This window comes from Saccopteryx bilineata, chromosome 3 (assembly GCF_036850765.1).
Source record: "Saccopteryx bilineata isolate mSacBil1 chromosome 3, mSacBil1_pri_phased_curated, whole genome shotgun sequence".
Classification (NCBI taxonomy): Eukaryota; Metazoa; Chordata; class Mammalia; order Chiroptera; family Emballonuridae; genus Saccopteryx; species Saccopteryx bilineata.
In genome coordinates this window covers 253,767,786-253,784,147 of record NC_089492.1, presented here as the reverse complement: position 1 = coordinate 253,784,147, position 16,362 = coordinate 253,767,786, and the positions used below count along the sequence as shown (strand labels likewise).

Below are 16,362 nucleotides of genomic sequence, written 5' to 3'. Positions count from 1 at the left end.
GTTGTACATGGAAATAGAGTCACAAGAAATTCTTGATAGAATTCAGAGTTTGGCTGGTTATGCGGATGTTTGTGATGACATGAACTACAGTATATTAATAAATGTTGATTTTTTGTTCAACAATAAATGTGAATTTTTGTTCATGGAAAAATAAGACATCCCCTGAAAATAAGACCTAGTGCATCTTTAGGAGCAAAAATTAATATAAGACACTGTCATGGGAGGGAGGGAGAGAGTTAGGGGGAGGGGGAGGGGCACAGAGAACTAGATAGAGGGTGATGGAGGACAATCTGACTTTGGGCGAGGGGTTTGCAACATAATTTGATGACAAAATAACCTAGACATGTTTTCTTTGAATATATGTACCCTGATTTATTAATGTCATCCCATTACCATTAATAAAAATTTATTAAAAAAAAAAAAAAAGACACTGTCTTATTTCTGGGGAAACACGGTACCTTCTCTAGGCTAAAACCATAACAACAATTGGCATCTTTTCTTAGGTAAAATGATGACTGAGGCTATTAAGACTAAAGAAAATATTTTTTTTTCCTAGGGGGCAGAAGCATTAACAGTTTGTATCATTAATCACAAAATATTCAGGAGGCTGTAATCCAAACCCTAGACATGAGGTCCAAGTGTTGATTGCCCTATAATTCAAACACATATCATTCTCCTTTGGCTAAGTTTTAGTTTTACCTGTGATTGGGTATTTGGAAAAGAAAATATTTTCTGGAAGTTCCCACCTTTTTGATCCCACATACCTCTGCTTTTGTGATGTAAATAGAGAATGAGTGAGGTGATTACACAAATTGAAGACAATATTATTAATATGCCCACTATTATAGGAGCTCTCAAATTTCTGGAGCAATCTGAAAAAGAAGAAATAAATAATTATTGCTTATTGGTGGGTAGGTATTTTGGATTGTGGAAAAATTCACCAAGAAAGCTAGAGCTATACTTTTTTTCATCCTTCTGTATTAATTTAGAATAAGACTAAGGAAAAGTAAAAACAGAATAGGACCAAGGCATTGGTTTAAGAATTGAAAGAGACATACGAGAAACAACTACTACAAGGTAATGCTTCCCACTCCTCCCCCACTTCCTCTTTTCTCTCTCTCTCTTCTCTCTAAAATCAATAAATATTTTTTTTTGCCTGAGCAGGAAGTAGCACAGTGATACAGTGTCCAACTGGGATGCAGAGGACCCAAGTTCGAGACCCTGAGGTCGCCAACTTTATCGTGGGTTCATCTGGTTTGAGCAAAGCTCACCAGCTTGGACCCAAGGTCACTGGCTCTAGCAAGAGGTTACTTGGCCTGCTGTAGCCCCCGGTCAAGGCACATATGAGAAAGCAATCAATGAATAACTAAGTTGTAGCAACGAAAAATTGATGATTGATGCTTCTCATCTCTCTTTGTTCCTGTCTATCCTTCTCTCTGTCTCTGTAAATTAAAAAAAAAAGAATAGGAAGACAAGATGACGCTGGAGTAGGCGGACATACCAACATCCACCTCCCAGAACCAAAGTGGAATACAAAATAATTTTAAGAACTATCATCTGGAGAAACCAACTTTGGACTAAACTAAGAGGACTCTTCAACCAAGGAACACTGAAGAAGCCACACCGAGACTGGTAGGAAAAGTGGAAACATGGAGAGGGCTGCCAAGCTCCCTGGAGGAAACAGCAGCCAGGAGAGACTCGCGTGGTGGGAAGTGAGTTTACAGAGAGAGGATGGTCCTGAGCCCCAAGAACAAAGCCCCAGCCTTCAGCCCCAGAGCCTAGAAGAGGCATATGGACAGTATTTAGCTGGATACAAGTCAGAATACTGTTTGTGAGAAACTGATTTCTCAGACCCAGGATTCTCCTTAAAGGGACCACGCAGAACACCTCTCTCACAACCACTCACCCAGTGCTCTGGGGGACGAGGAGAGAGGAGTGTACCAGAGTAGCAGGAAGAGAGTGTAATCTAGGAGGCACAGGGAAAAACATTTTGGAAGACAGCCACCCTAACCACTGGGATGAGTCAATCCCCAAATCTGAAGTGAATATTTCTCCTGAAAAGAGAAATACCAGCAAAAAGAAGCAGGACACCAGCCAAACAAGCTCTCCTTTGGTACTCAGAGCAGAGTCGCTTAGAAGGAGGGAGCTTTCAGGACTACAGCAGTGAGTGTTAGGGTCTGAGCTGCAGTGCCCCAACCCACATGGCTGAGGGCTTGACGGAGGGCAGGCAGTGGCAGGATGCATAAGCATGGTTCTGTCAGCAAGGGCGGAAGCCGGCTGGCTACCACTGGCCCCAGGTGTGAGCTCAGTCTTGCCCAGCTAGGGAGGAGGGGTGTGCAAAAGCGGTCAAGCCCAGCTGCAAGCAGCTTTTAATCCAGCCTGCGGGAGAAGGGCAGGAACTCCAGAAGGGGTGGTGACCAGCCCTTGAGCAAGGGCACAGGAGCACAGCCTTGCCCCACCCACGGAACCAAAGCTTGTGGCCTGACTTGGGAGCTGGCCACTCTCGCAAAGGTGAAGCCAAAAACCTAGAACAGGCAGAATCCCGCTACTCAGTGTGGGCAAGCAGTCCCGCCTGGCCTGTGGAGCCAAGGCTTGTAGCCGTCCCATGAGCGGGCTCTTCCTGCAAGGGTGAGGTGAAAGCCCGGAAACAGGCGGAGACCTGGAGCTGAGCAAAGGTGCTCGCCACTGCCCTCAGGGCTGAGAATAACACCACTCATGGAGGCAGGGCAAAGGCTGAGGCCACCAAGGCTTGTACACCCGAGCACGTGATCACAGCCACTCCCATGAAGGAGAGGCAGAAACCACAGCAACAGCCCCAGTGGGCAGGCACCGGCAATGCCCATACCCAAACACCCAAGGCAGCAACAGCAGAAGGGGTGGTGAGCCTGCAGACAGACCATACCTAAGGAACAGAGGCCACACCCAGTAAACTCCAGTGGCTAAAACCTTCCTTTACACAGAGAAAATGAGAAGAAGCCAGAGAAATGCAACACAAATGAATCAAGAGAAATCCCGAGAAAAGGACCTGAATGAATCAAATATAACCAAATTACCAGATGCAGAGTTCAAAATAACGATTGTTAGCATGCTCAAAGATATTAGAACAACAATAGGTGGTCATTACAAACACCTAAATAAAGAGATAGCAAATATAAAAAAGGACATTGAAATAATAAAAAAGAATCAGTCAGAAATGACAAATACAATATCTGAAATAAAGAACACAATGGAAGGAATTAAAAGCAGGATGGATGAAGATGAGAACTGAATCAGTGAGTTAGAAGACACAATAAATAAAGGCATGGAAGCAGAGCAGAAAAAAGAAGAGACTCAAAAAGTCTGAAGAAACTCTAAGAGAACTCTGTGACAACATGAAGAGAAATAAAATCTGCATCATAGGGGTTCCTGAAGAAGAATAGAAAGAACAAGGGATAGAGACTTTGTTCAAGTATATCATAGCTGAAAACTTCCCTCAATTAAGGCAGGAAAACATCTCACATGTTCAGGAAGCACAGAGAACTCCATTAAAGAGAAACCCAAAGAAATCAACACCAAGATACATCGTAATTAAAATACCAAAGCTAAATGACAAAGAGAAAATATTAAAAGCTGCTACAGAAAAAAAGACTGACACCTACAAAGGAGCCCCCATAAGGATGACTTCTGACTTCTCAACAGAAACATTTGAGGCCAGAAGGGAATGGCAAGAAATATTCAAAGTAATGCAAAACAAGAGCCTACAACCAAGACTACATTATCCAGCAAGGCTATCATTTAAAATTGAAGGAGAAATAAAAAGCTTTACAGAAAAAAAAAACCCTCAAGAAATTCACTACAACCAAACCAAGGCTACAAGAAATGCTAAGGGGCCTGTTGTAAACATATCAAAGGAGAAAAAGATTATAGCAAAATAGGAATACAGTTTTAAAAAATAAAATGGCAATAAACAATGACATATCAATAATAACCTTAAATGTAAATGGATTAAATGATCTGATCAAAAGACAGGATAGCTGCATGGATAAGAAAACGGGACCCATATATATGCTGTCTACAAGAAACACACCTTAAAACAAAAGATGCACATAAACTGAAGATAAAAAGATAGAAAAAGCCTGACCTGTGGTGGTACAGTGAATAAAGCGTCAACCTGAAAACGCTGAGGTTGCCAGTTCAGAACCCTGGGCTTGCCTAGTCAAGGCACATATGGGAGTTGATGTTTTCTGCTCCTCCCCCCTTCTCTTTCTCTCTCTCTCTCTCTCTCTCTCCTCTCTATAATGAATAAATAAAATCTTTAAAAAAAGATGAAAAAAATATTTCATGCAAATGGAAATGAAAAAAAGCTGAGGTAGCAATACTTATATTAGACAAAATGGACTTTAAAACAAAGACTATAGTAAGAGATAAAGAAGGTCACTACATAATGATAAAGGGAGCAATTCTACTGGAAGATATAACTGTTATAAATATCTATGCACCTAATATAGGAGCACCTAAATATATAAAGCAAACTTTGATGGATTTAAAGGGCGAAATCAACAGCAATACTATAATAGTAGGGGATTTCAATACCCCACTAACATCACTAGATTGATCCTCAAGAAAGAAAATTAACAAAGAAACAGCAGGCTTAAAGGACATATTAGATCAACTTGATTTAATAGATATCTTCAGAACTTTTCACACTAAAGCAGCAGAATGTACATTCTTTTCAAGTGCACATGGTACATTCTCTAGGATAGACCACATGTTAGGGCACAAAATTGGACTCAACAAATTTAAGAAGACTGAAATCATATTGAGCACTTTCTTTGATCACAATGGCATGAAACTAGAAATCAACCACAACAGAAAAACTGAAAAATACTCAAACACTTGGAAACTAAGTAGCATATTATTAAATAACAAATGGGTAAACAATGAGATCAAAGAAGAAATTAAAAAATTCCTAGAAATGAACAATAATGAGAATACATCAACTCAAAATTTATGGGACAACGCAAAAGCAGTCCTAAGAGGAAAGTTCAAAGCATTACAGGTATACCAAAGAAGCTAGAAAAAGCTCAAATAAAAAACTTGACCCTACATCTAAAAGAACTAGAGAAAGAACAGCAAATAAAGCCCAGAGCTAGTAGAAGGAATGAAATAATAAAGATCAGGCAGAAATAAATGACATAGAGGCTAAAGAAACAATACAGAGGATCAATGAAACCAGGAGCTGGTTCTTTGGAAAGGTAAACAAGATCAATGAACATTTAACCAGACTCACCAAGAAAAAAAGAGAGAGGACTCAAATAAATAAAATTAGAAATGAGAGTGGAAAAATAACAACTGACACAACAGAAATACAAAATATTATAAGAAAATACTATGAAGAACTGTACGCCAAAAAACTAGATAACCTAGATGAAATGGACAAATGCCTTGAAACATATAATCTTCCAAAAATTAATCTGGAAGAATCAGAAAACCTAAACAGACCAATTACAACAAATGAGATCAAAACAGTTATCAAAACACTCTCAAAAAAAGAAAAGTCCTGGGCCTGATGGCTTCACAAGTGAATTCTACCAAATATTCAAAGAAGAACTAACTCCTATCCTTCTCAAGCTATTTCAAAAAATTCAAGAGGAAGGAAGACTTCCAAGCTCCTTTTATGAGGCAAGCATAATTCTGATTCCAAAACTAGTCAAAGACAGCACAAAGAAAAAAAATTATAGGCCAATATCCCTGATGAATTTAGATACTAAAATCCTCAACAAAATATTAGCAAACTGAATCCAGCAATATATGAATAAAACCATAAACCATGATCAAGTGGGATTGTACAATATTCGCAAATCAATCAATGTGATTCATCACATAAACAAAAGGAGAAAAACCACATGATAATTTTAATAGATGCAGAAAAAGCATTTGATAAAATCCAGCACCTATTCATGACCAAACCCTCAGCAAAGTGGAAATACAGGGAACATACCTCAACATGATAAAGGCCGTCTATGACAAACTCACAGCCAACATCATACTCAATGAGCAAAAATTAAAAGCAATCCCCTTAAGATCAGGAACAAGGCAGGGGTGCCCCCTTTCACCACTCTTATTCAACAGAGTTTTGGAAGTCCTAGCCACAGCAATCAGACAAGAAAAAGAAATAAAATGTATCCAAATTAATAAAGAAGAAGTACAGCTATCATTATTTGCAGATGATATGATATTGTATATAGAAAACCCTAAAGTCACAGTCAAAAAACTACTAGACCTGATAAATGAATTCAGCAAGGTGGCTGGATATAAAATTAATACTCAGAAATCAGAGGCATTTTTATATGCTATCAATGAACTGTCAGAAAGAGAAATTAAGGAATTAATCCCCTTTACCATTGCAACCAAAAAATAAAGTACCTAGGAATAAATTTAACCAGGAAGATTAAAGACTTGTACTCGGAAAATTGAAAAACATTGATAAAAAAAATCAGGGAAGATACAAACAAGTGGAAGCAAATACCATGCTTATGGTTAGGAAGAATAAACATCATTAAAATGTCTATATTTCCCAAAGCAATTTACAAATTCAATGCAATCCTGATTACAGTACCAATGACTTACTTCAAAGATATAGAACATATATTCCAAAAATTTATATGGAACCAAAACAGAACATGAATAGCCTCAGCAATCTTGAAAAGGAAGAATAAAGCGGGAGGTATCACACTTCTGGATATCAAGTTATACTACAAGGCCATTGTACTCAAAACAGCCTGGTACTGGCATAAGAACAGGCATATAGATCAATGGAACAGAACAGAGAACCCAGAAATAAACCCACATTTTTATGGACCACTGATATTTGACAAAGGAGGTAAGAGCATACATTGGAGTAAAGACAGCCTCTTCAACAAATGGTGTTGGAAAACTTGGACAGCTACCCACAAAAAAATGAAACTAGACCACCAACTTACACCATTCACAAAAATAAACTCAAAATGGATAAAAGACTTAAATGTAAGCTGTAAAACCATAAGCATCTTAGAAGAAAACATAGGCAGTAAGCTCTGTTACATCTCTTGCAACAATATATTTGCCGATTTGTCTCCACAGGCAAGTGAAATAAAAGACAGGATAAACAAATGGGACTTTATCAAACTAAAAAGCTTCTGCACAGCTAAAGAGAATAAGAACAGAATAAAAAAATAAACTACACAATGGAAGAATATATTTGACAATGTATCTGATAAGGGGTTAATAACCAAAATTTATAAAGAAATTGTAAAACTTAATACCAGGAAGACAAACAATCCAATCTAAAAATAGCAAAACAAATAAATAGACACTTCTCCAAAGAGGACATACAAATGGCCAATAAGCATATGAAAAAATGCTCAACATCACTAATCATTAGAGAAATGCAAATTAAAACCACAATGAGATATCACCTCACACCAGTCAGAATGGCGCTCATCAACAAAACACAGAATAAGTGCTGGCGAGGATGTGGAGAAAAGGAAACCCTCCTGCACTGCTGGTGGGAATGCAGACTGGTGCAGCCACTGTGGAAAACAGTGTGAAGATTCCTCAAAAAATTAAAAATCAAACTGCCTTTTGACCCAGCTATATACCACTGTTAGAAATATACCCCAAGAACACCATAGCACTATATGAAAAGAAGAAATGCACCCCTGTGTTTATGCCAGCATTGTTCACAATAGTGAAGATCTGGAAACAGCCCAAGTGTCCATCAGTGGACAAGTGGATTAAAAAGCTTTGGTACATGTATACTATGAAATACTACTGAGCCATAAGAAATGATGACATCGGATCATTTACAACAACATGGATGGACCTTGATAACATTATACTGAGCGAAATAAGTAAATCAGAAAAAACTAAGAACTATATAATTCCATACATAGGTGGGACATAAAAATGAGACTCAGAGACATGGATAAGAGTGTGGGGGTTACAGGTGGGGGGGGGAGGAAAGGGAGGGGGTTGGGGGAGGTGAGGGGCACAAAGAAAATCAGTTAGAAGGTGACAGAAGACAATTGGACTTTGGGCAATGGGAATGCAGCATAATCAAATGTCAAAATAACCTAGAGATGTTTTCTCTGAACATATGTACCCTGATATACCAATGTTACCCCATTAAAATTAATCAAAAAAAGAAAAAGAAAAAAAAAAGAATTTGTCTCACAGCTAATTCAGGCAGTTAGAATAGTATACGGATGCTAATTCTGCTTCTCAGGCCACATCCTGCAAAAGGGACCCCAAGCAAATTGGTCATTTGGCTCCTCTGAGTATGCCAATTGGATTTAAAAAAATAGGTCAGGAACTCCCTGAAATGGAACTAACAATACATGAGCATAAATATAAAGAACTTTTAGATACTGGAGCTGATGTATCTGTTATTGCTAAGCTACATTGGCCTCCTTCCTGGCCCACTCATGCAGCAGCCACAGAATTATAAGGTATAGGGCAGAGTAAATCTTCTCAACAAAGTTCTAGTTTTCTACATTGGGAAGATTAAGAAGGTCATTCTGGATTTTTTAAGATTTATGTGCTGCCTGGATGGCTAGTTAATTTGTGGGGTAGAGATGTTTTGAAAAATACGGGAGCATTGTTTGTCAGTCCTAATGGTCTAGTCCAGGGGTCTCAAACTCAACTCAGCATGTGGGCCACAGAGCAAGATCACAGCCGTTCAGCGCGCCGCACTAGGTCTACAAAAGGCAACTGTTACGCAACACTTTTCTCACTGCAGTTGAAAACAAAAAAAAAATCAGTACAACAAGCACAATCATACATGCAATTTACTGCGGGCCGCGAGTTTGAGACCCCTGGTAGTCAGTACTCAGATGCTTGATTGAGGATTTTTGGCCAACCAAGGGACTAGGGAAAGAAGAGCGAGGAATTCTCACCCTCATAGAAGTGGCACCCAATACCAGAAGGTGTGGATTAGGATATCAAAATTTTGCATAAGGGCCTTGGTACCTCCTGCTACCCCAATAATGCATTGTGCAGACCCATACTTGGAAATCAGATAATCTTGTATGGGTAGACTAATGGTCCCTTTCTTAGGAGAAACTTAGGGCAGCTGCACAATTGATACAAGAGCAGCTACAGCTTGGGCACATTGAACCATCTAATAGCCATGGAATACACTTCCATATTTTGATCTTGTCGCCTCCTGGATTATCAAGGGGCATAGGCGACCCTTACATTTTATAGGTTTTTGAGCCTTAAAGTTATTGTTGTTCCTTTTTTCAAAGGATCAACAACAATGGCTCTGGGAAACTTCCACTAAATGGCAAATCACTTTTGCAAATCAATGGACAACTTTATACTGAAACAGTCAACTTAAAATCAGCTCAAAGACTAGAATTATATGCAATTATCATGGCTTTTCAGCATTTGCCATATTCCTTCTTTAATATATATACAGAGAACAAATATTTACTTATGGTTCTTCCCACTATAAAGACTGCTGTCTTAGGGACAAATGCTGATGAACTGTTTCAGCAGTTCCTCCTTCTTCGAAGACTTGTATGTCAACATAGAGCTCCATGTTCTATAGGACATACTTGAACTCACTCCATGCTTCCTGGGCTTTAGCACAAGGGAATGCCCTTGTTGATCAAGCTACCCAAAAGGAAATTATTTGAAGCAACCATGACAGATCGAGCAATTCAGTCTCATACTATTCATCACCAGAATGCTGCAGCCCTGTGTAAACAGTTTCAACTTTCTCTGGGAGCAGCACTGCAGATTGGGAAATCTTGTCCAAGAGGTCCTATGCTATAATCTGTCCCTTCATTTGGAGTTAACCCTCAAGGACTCCTACCAGGACAACTTTGGCAAATGGATGTTACTCATATACCTTCATATGGCAAAAAGTCCTATGTCCATGTTACAGTGGATACCTATTCTGGATTTATAGTAACCTCTGTCAGAACAGGAGAGTTTGCTAAGCATGTTATAGCTCATTGTCTGTATGCATTTTTCTATTATTGGATTTCCTAAACTGGTTAAACTGACAATGCTCCTGCATATGTAGCAAAAGTATTTACTGTATTTTGTCAAACCCTTCGAATTATGACTATTTCTTACAATTGTTAAAGTCAAGGTATTATTAAAGTGTTCCTAGAAAATATTTTAAGGTCAATTTAAAAAAATTTAAAAGGGGGGAGTCATATCCTGGAACTCCTATGGGTCTACCATATCATGCTTTTTACTTAAAATTTTTAAAATTCCTTTTGAATTCTGATGAGCAGTAGATGCCAAATCATTTCTTCCTGAAAACTTCTACCTTCTTTTATTTGAACCAGCTAATAACACTGTTTTGTCTTTTTCCAAATAGCTCCAGATATACGGAAAAGGTTTATATAGGTGAATGGGGATCCTCAAACCCCTCAGCAAGATCTTCTGAGAATGGCTTTTAAGATAACAAGAGGCAGAAAAAGCCCAATAGAGATCAAGTGAACTACCACCTTTTAGGATACGCCCTTAAAGGCTCCAACGCCTCAAAGGGGTCTCATAGGATTTCATCTGGGTCCTGCTTCAATAGTGAATAGGAAGGTCATTGAGCTAAAGCCTACCAGACTTACATGCTTTTGCTGTGAGGAAAAAGGAACACTGAAAGGTAGGCTTCCCCCTCGCTCCTCTAAAGGAGGGTTCAGTCTCTTCCAGCCCTGCTCCAGCCACCTATGACCTAACCTTGCCCAGAATGCTGAAGTTTGCCACTGAAGGCTGAAGGTGCCCAGGGCCATCGGCCCCATCTATGACACTGTGGATGAGCCTAGGGTATTTTTTCCAAGAAGCAGGTAAACTGATCTCACTTGCACAAGGGCCACTTAACTATGTCTTGCCTGAATAGTCAGGTTTTTTATTCTTCCCTTGAAGATCTCTGTTGTGGATGTTGATAGTCCTATTTTTTGCTGCTTTGTTTAATATATAGTGTTTCTTTATTCCTTCTACCTCAATGCCCCATTCATATTTCAGGCTCGGACCTACTCCTAATTTAAAACTCTCTTTCTCCCTCTGCCAACTTCTATTATGAATTTATCTTTGCTACCCAGCTTAGTGTATCTCAAGGTTCTCTTTACCATGCCACAGTCGCAAAGCTCCAGGGAAAAGCAACCTCTCCAGGCAGAGGAGAACAGAAGCTCCATCTCCACACATGCTCCAGATGGGTATTTCAGTCTACCTGAATTATTACCAGCTAGAAGCAGCGGTCATTGGGACTTGGATGTGAGCTGAAAAGTGCAGAATTGTGACAACAATTCCAGTGCCGTGCAGACTTTTCCTGGACTCCTTCTCCTTGTGACACCTCCTAATGGACTGAACTGGGGTTGGGTTGCATTTGCAGGGATTTGGAATGGTGTTGGTACTAACTTGGACTTGGTGAGCATATTAAGGACACTACTCTTTTATGAATTCTTGCTGTATTGGCCAAGAGTTTTCTTAAAGGCTTTAATCACTGTAAAAAAAAATAGATGACTGGATAAAGAAGATGTGGCACATATATGCTAGCGTATATTACTCAGCCATAAGAAATGATGACATTGGATCATTTACAACAAAATGGTGGGATCATGATAACATTATACGGAGTGAAATAAGTAAATCAGAAAAAAATAAGAACTGCATGATTCCATACATTGGTGGGACATAAGTACGAGACCAAGAGACATGGACAAGAGTGTCGTGGTAATGGGGGGGGGAGGAAAGGAGGGAGAGGGGGATGGGGAGGGGCACAAAGAAATCTAGATAGAAGTTGATGGAGGACAATCTGACTATGGGTGATGGGTATACAGCATAATTAAATGACAAGATAACCTGGACATGTTTGTTTGAATATATGTAACCTGATTCATTGATGTCACCCCATTAAAATTAATAAAAATTTATTCATAAAAAAAGAATTGAAAGAACCTAAAGTTTCTAAAATGTTAGAGCTATAGTTTCTGGGGACTAGGACAAGAAGCAGAGCTGTTCTAGGATGTCCCAGGCTTTTGGCTGAGGCTAAATAGACCTGGAGAAAAGGAACACATTTCTTTTCTTTCATCTAGCCCACCCATCAGTGTGTCTTATTAAAGAGCATGACACATTTATCACTTTACCCAGGTGTGAAAGAGGCCAGGAGAAGGGTAGTTCTACAGACCTCTGACCACCTAAAGTTTCATGAATCAAAGGGTCATTAAGCAACATATTTTTTAAAATCTTATTAAGTACATATTATATTGTCTTGTTGCTATTTAGTCTTTCCATGAAAATCTTCTATGGTGTGGGGGCTCACTACCACAAGCAGTGCCCATTCTTCTGCACTCTTGGCAGAGAGTTCTAGGCAGTTTAACTTAGTGGGCAAATTATAGCATACTAGGACCCATGAGCATTATTGTGCAATAAGAATTCCCTCATTTCTGTCCTTTCCCTCTCCCTTAAACAACAAAATATAGCACTCACTCACAAAAGAAGTGTTTCTGTGAGAGTTGTGAAACACAGGACCATATACCAAGGGACGAAGGAGGAGTCTTGCTCACCCGTGCATCTGGTAGTAGGCAGGCAGTCTTTGGTACAGACTCTGGAACATACAGAAGACTGTACACTGGATCTCACTACATTCGGCTGTAATTCTGAAACACACGTAAATCATTGACTTAAATCATTACCTACCTAAGTGAGAGCCTTGTGGAAATTCAAGTTTCTTGAGGAGAAGTTCCAGCACTCCACTGGAGCAAAAAATACATGTGTGGATGCATTGGAAAGGGTAAGAAGATCAGCGTGATTCTTCCCCAAGGATGCACAATTTAAGACTAAATGAGAGGGCTGTAATTTCTCCCTTAGGGATGAGAGAGCCAGCAAGTAATACCTGTCTTCTTCAGCTATGCAGGAGGTTCCAAAGAGACTCATTCATCTCTCAGCATATCCAGTGTATCCACCAGTGGGGGAAAGGAAACAGATTAGGAGACTACACATAAGATTTAAGGAGGGCATTAATGGGATATGATTCTTGCTGACTGCATTCTGGATTTCATCAAGAAGATTGCCTATGAGCTACAGGAAACCTGACCCAAGGATCCCCCAAAATTGGCCTGCTGGCAAGCCAATCCCACAAGCCAAATCCACACCTTCCTGAACTTTGTGGCTGGCTCTTTGTTTCTGCTCTGGAGAGCAACAGTGAGAGCTAGTGCTGCTAGATAGGGAGCAAGAGCAGAAAGCAGGCCAGGGTGTGCAGGCAAGGGAGAACTGCATTGCCACCCTTAGGGAAAAAGACAGACTGGGAGCAGCCTGGTGTGTGTGTTGTAACATCCAGAAAACACACGCAAACTGAAGAATTCTGCCATATATGGTTACAAGGTCTGAGAGAGCCTCAGAATCTATAGCAGCTGCAATTATATATTTGAGGAGGGGCTAATATCCAAACTATACAATGGATTCATACAACTCAGTACAAAAAATAAAAATAAATTCAATTTTTAAAGTGGACAGAAGATATGAGTTATTCAGAAAATGTTTTTTTCTGAATAAGACATACAGATGGTCAACAAGTACATAAAAATATGCTTAACATCACTGATCAACAGGAAAATTCAAATCAAAACCACTGGAAGATATTGCTTCATACCTGTTAGAATGGCTATTGTTGAAAAGACAAGAAATAACAAGTGTTGGCCAGAATGTGTAGAAAAGGGAAGGCATGCCCAGTATTAGTGAGAATGTAAATTGGTGTGGCCACTATTGTAAACAGTATGAAAGATCCTTAAATATTAAAACTAGACCTACCATTCTAGCAATTCAACTCTGGGTACTGTCATGTGCCATATAAGGACATTTAATCAACAATATACTACCTATATGATGGTGGTCTCATAAGATTATAATGGAGCTGAAAATTTCTATCTCCTAGTAATGTCTTTGCCATCATAATAGAGTAGCACAATGCATCAGATGAATATTTACCATTGTGTTAGAGTTGCCAACAGTATTCAGGAGTATAACATAGTGTACAAATTTGCAGCCTAGGAGTTGTGGGGTACAGAATTTGTCACCCCCAAAATATGTCATTTAGGTTTGTTAATTTTAAGAAACTGCAGGTAGAATAGGAATTCTGAAAACCAAGTAAAATTAATAAATTTACATTGTAAGGGAAATATCTCCATTTGTACGAATGTCTTTATATTTGTACCAGGAAGAGGATGATGACCTTGTCTCTAGAAACTTTTATCAGTGCAGAAGGAAATGACTAATAATGCATGACTGTTAATGTTGGTAGGTAACTAGACTGTTTTAAGGTACCGAAAGCTACAGAATTAATATTAATATTTTAGAAAGCTTTAAGAACATTTTTATTAATTTAGGCTAGGCATGCAGAGAGATTTTAAAAGTGATCTTTGTACTTGTGTAATTAGCATCAATCCCAGGATGGCAGATACCATTGTATTGTAATTGAAGAGGGGAAGGAGATTTGGATTCTCTGACCTCCTCCCTCTACACACACACACCTTAAGGAAATAGGTGAATAGCTAGCCAGGTTCAAGAAGAGAAAGATTAAAATAAACGTTTTCTTATATTGACGGGCCATTTACAGGCATTTGTCCCCATGAAAACTACCCCTCCCCTCCTGAAAACATGTAGTTAAGGTATATATCTCTAAACAAAGAAATAGCAAATGAACACTAGAAAATATAGAAATATATTTTAATATGTAAAGTGACATTCTTACCATTGTGTTACCTTGTAAGTTTTAATGTGTACAAACGTCTTTTTATAAATCCTATAGACAACTGTTATAAACTTGCTAACGCATTGTGTCCCATCCCTCCTTTATCCTTTTCCCAAACTTGTATAGGTGAAAGCAAAGGTTATAAGCTTATGACATGATGTCAGGCTTTCCCCCTGCCTATGTATAATTAAGTGTATATAACCAGCCCCTAGAATATTATAAGGACACACAATTTGGGACTGCTGCCCCGTGTAAGCTATATGTGGCCGGCGTATTTAATAAATTTCCTCATTTAATAAAATTTTTCCAAATTCATCTGGACTGGGTGTCTCTATGTGAACTCAATGAAATGAGGTACAGTGCCTTTCAGAATCTGGGGTGCAGTACTTTATAACGAGACATTGATGGGGAAAGGGAGTTGGACATTAAATTTAATAAAAATGGAAAGCCTGCTTCAGTAGGAAGCTATAGCATTTACAATTTTGGACTGGGGTGGTGGGAGTGGGGGCAGAAGGCTTAACTAAAGAGATTAACACTCCCTCTTCTCTTCAAGGAGGAAGAACTGCTTCTTCCAGCTTCCCAGGGTGTTGGGGAAGGTGCTGCTGGGAGGTGTTTCTGTGCTTCTTCTTTGAAGCAGGCACAGTGAAAGCCAAAAAGGCAGCCATAGGGCCCTGTCAGTCTAGACTAGAAGAAGATTCTGATTGGTTAGTGGCAGGAACCTATGTAAATCTGCAAAATTTTAAAGACGCAGATTGGAAGACTTAAGGAAAAGCTACTCCTTCCCAGCCAAAAAATATAAACAGAGGCTGAACAATGATCCAGGCATTTTTCTCTGCCCTTCAGCTTGTAGACAAGTGCTTACTTTGCTCCCAATGCTGAATGGGCTGGGAGCCACATGTTCTCCCAAATATAGGCTTTGAGCAGCACCTGGACTAAACTAAACTTTGATATGAACTAAACCATAATGCAGAATGCCTGAACTTTGGTCTTTATACTGTTCTCAATGATGACAAGACTGGATGTTCCTGGGTAGGACAAATGGAAATGAGACACTGGAAACCAATGGGCAGCCTCCTATTTCAACCCTAAAAATTGTTACTGCAAAAGTCTAATCTTCTCCAAATGCACGCCCTGTGCAATGTTTTTCTGTGACTCCATAGAAGAATTACAATTCCACATGCAACATAACAGCCTTACACTTATGTACTGTGCATTTCTGGTAACTCCATATAACTGACTTCTCCAACCCAAAATCTTCTTTAGCCCTCAACTGAATATAGTATTTAAGGTGCCAGTTTTTGCCATGTTGGTGAATTACTTAGTTTTCCTGGGTTTCTTCCATGTATATAAGAGATATATACATACTTGTTGTTAAACTTTGGTTTATTTTTCTTATGTTAATCTTTTGTTGTTGTTGTTGTTGTTCTGTATTATGGTGATGTCTCAGCCAAAAACCCAAGAAGGTGGAAGGAAACTTATTTTTTGATTCCCTACAGAGCCAATAGGCTGTAGCAGATAGCCGATGTGTCTTGTAGGCTCTACCATGTAGGTTTGTGAAAGTACACTCTGTAATGTCTGCACAATGATAAAATTGCCTAATGATGCATTTCTCAAAATGTATCTCTGTCATTAAATGGTTAATG

General features: G+C 39.1%; 1 protein-coding gene across 1 annotated transcript in view; it reads right to left on the bottom strand.

Moving 5' to 3' along the window:
- The window catches only part of LOC136330033 (selection and upkeep of intraepithelial T-cells protein 1-like), a 60,156-nt gene that overhangs the window by 20,097 nt on the left and 23,697 nt on the right, over positions 1-16,362 (bottom strand). The window contains exons 5-6 of the mRNA XM_066266553.1: positions 12,537-12,629; positions 765-872 (exon numbers count right to left, since the gene is read on the bottom strand). Coding sequence (XP_066122650.1) covers positions 765-872; positions 12,537-12,629 — 201 coding nt within the window. The remainder of the gene's footprint in view (positions 1-764; positions 873-12,536; positions 12,630-16,362) is intronic.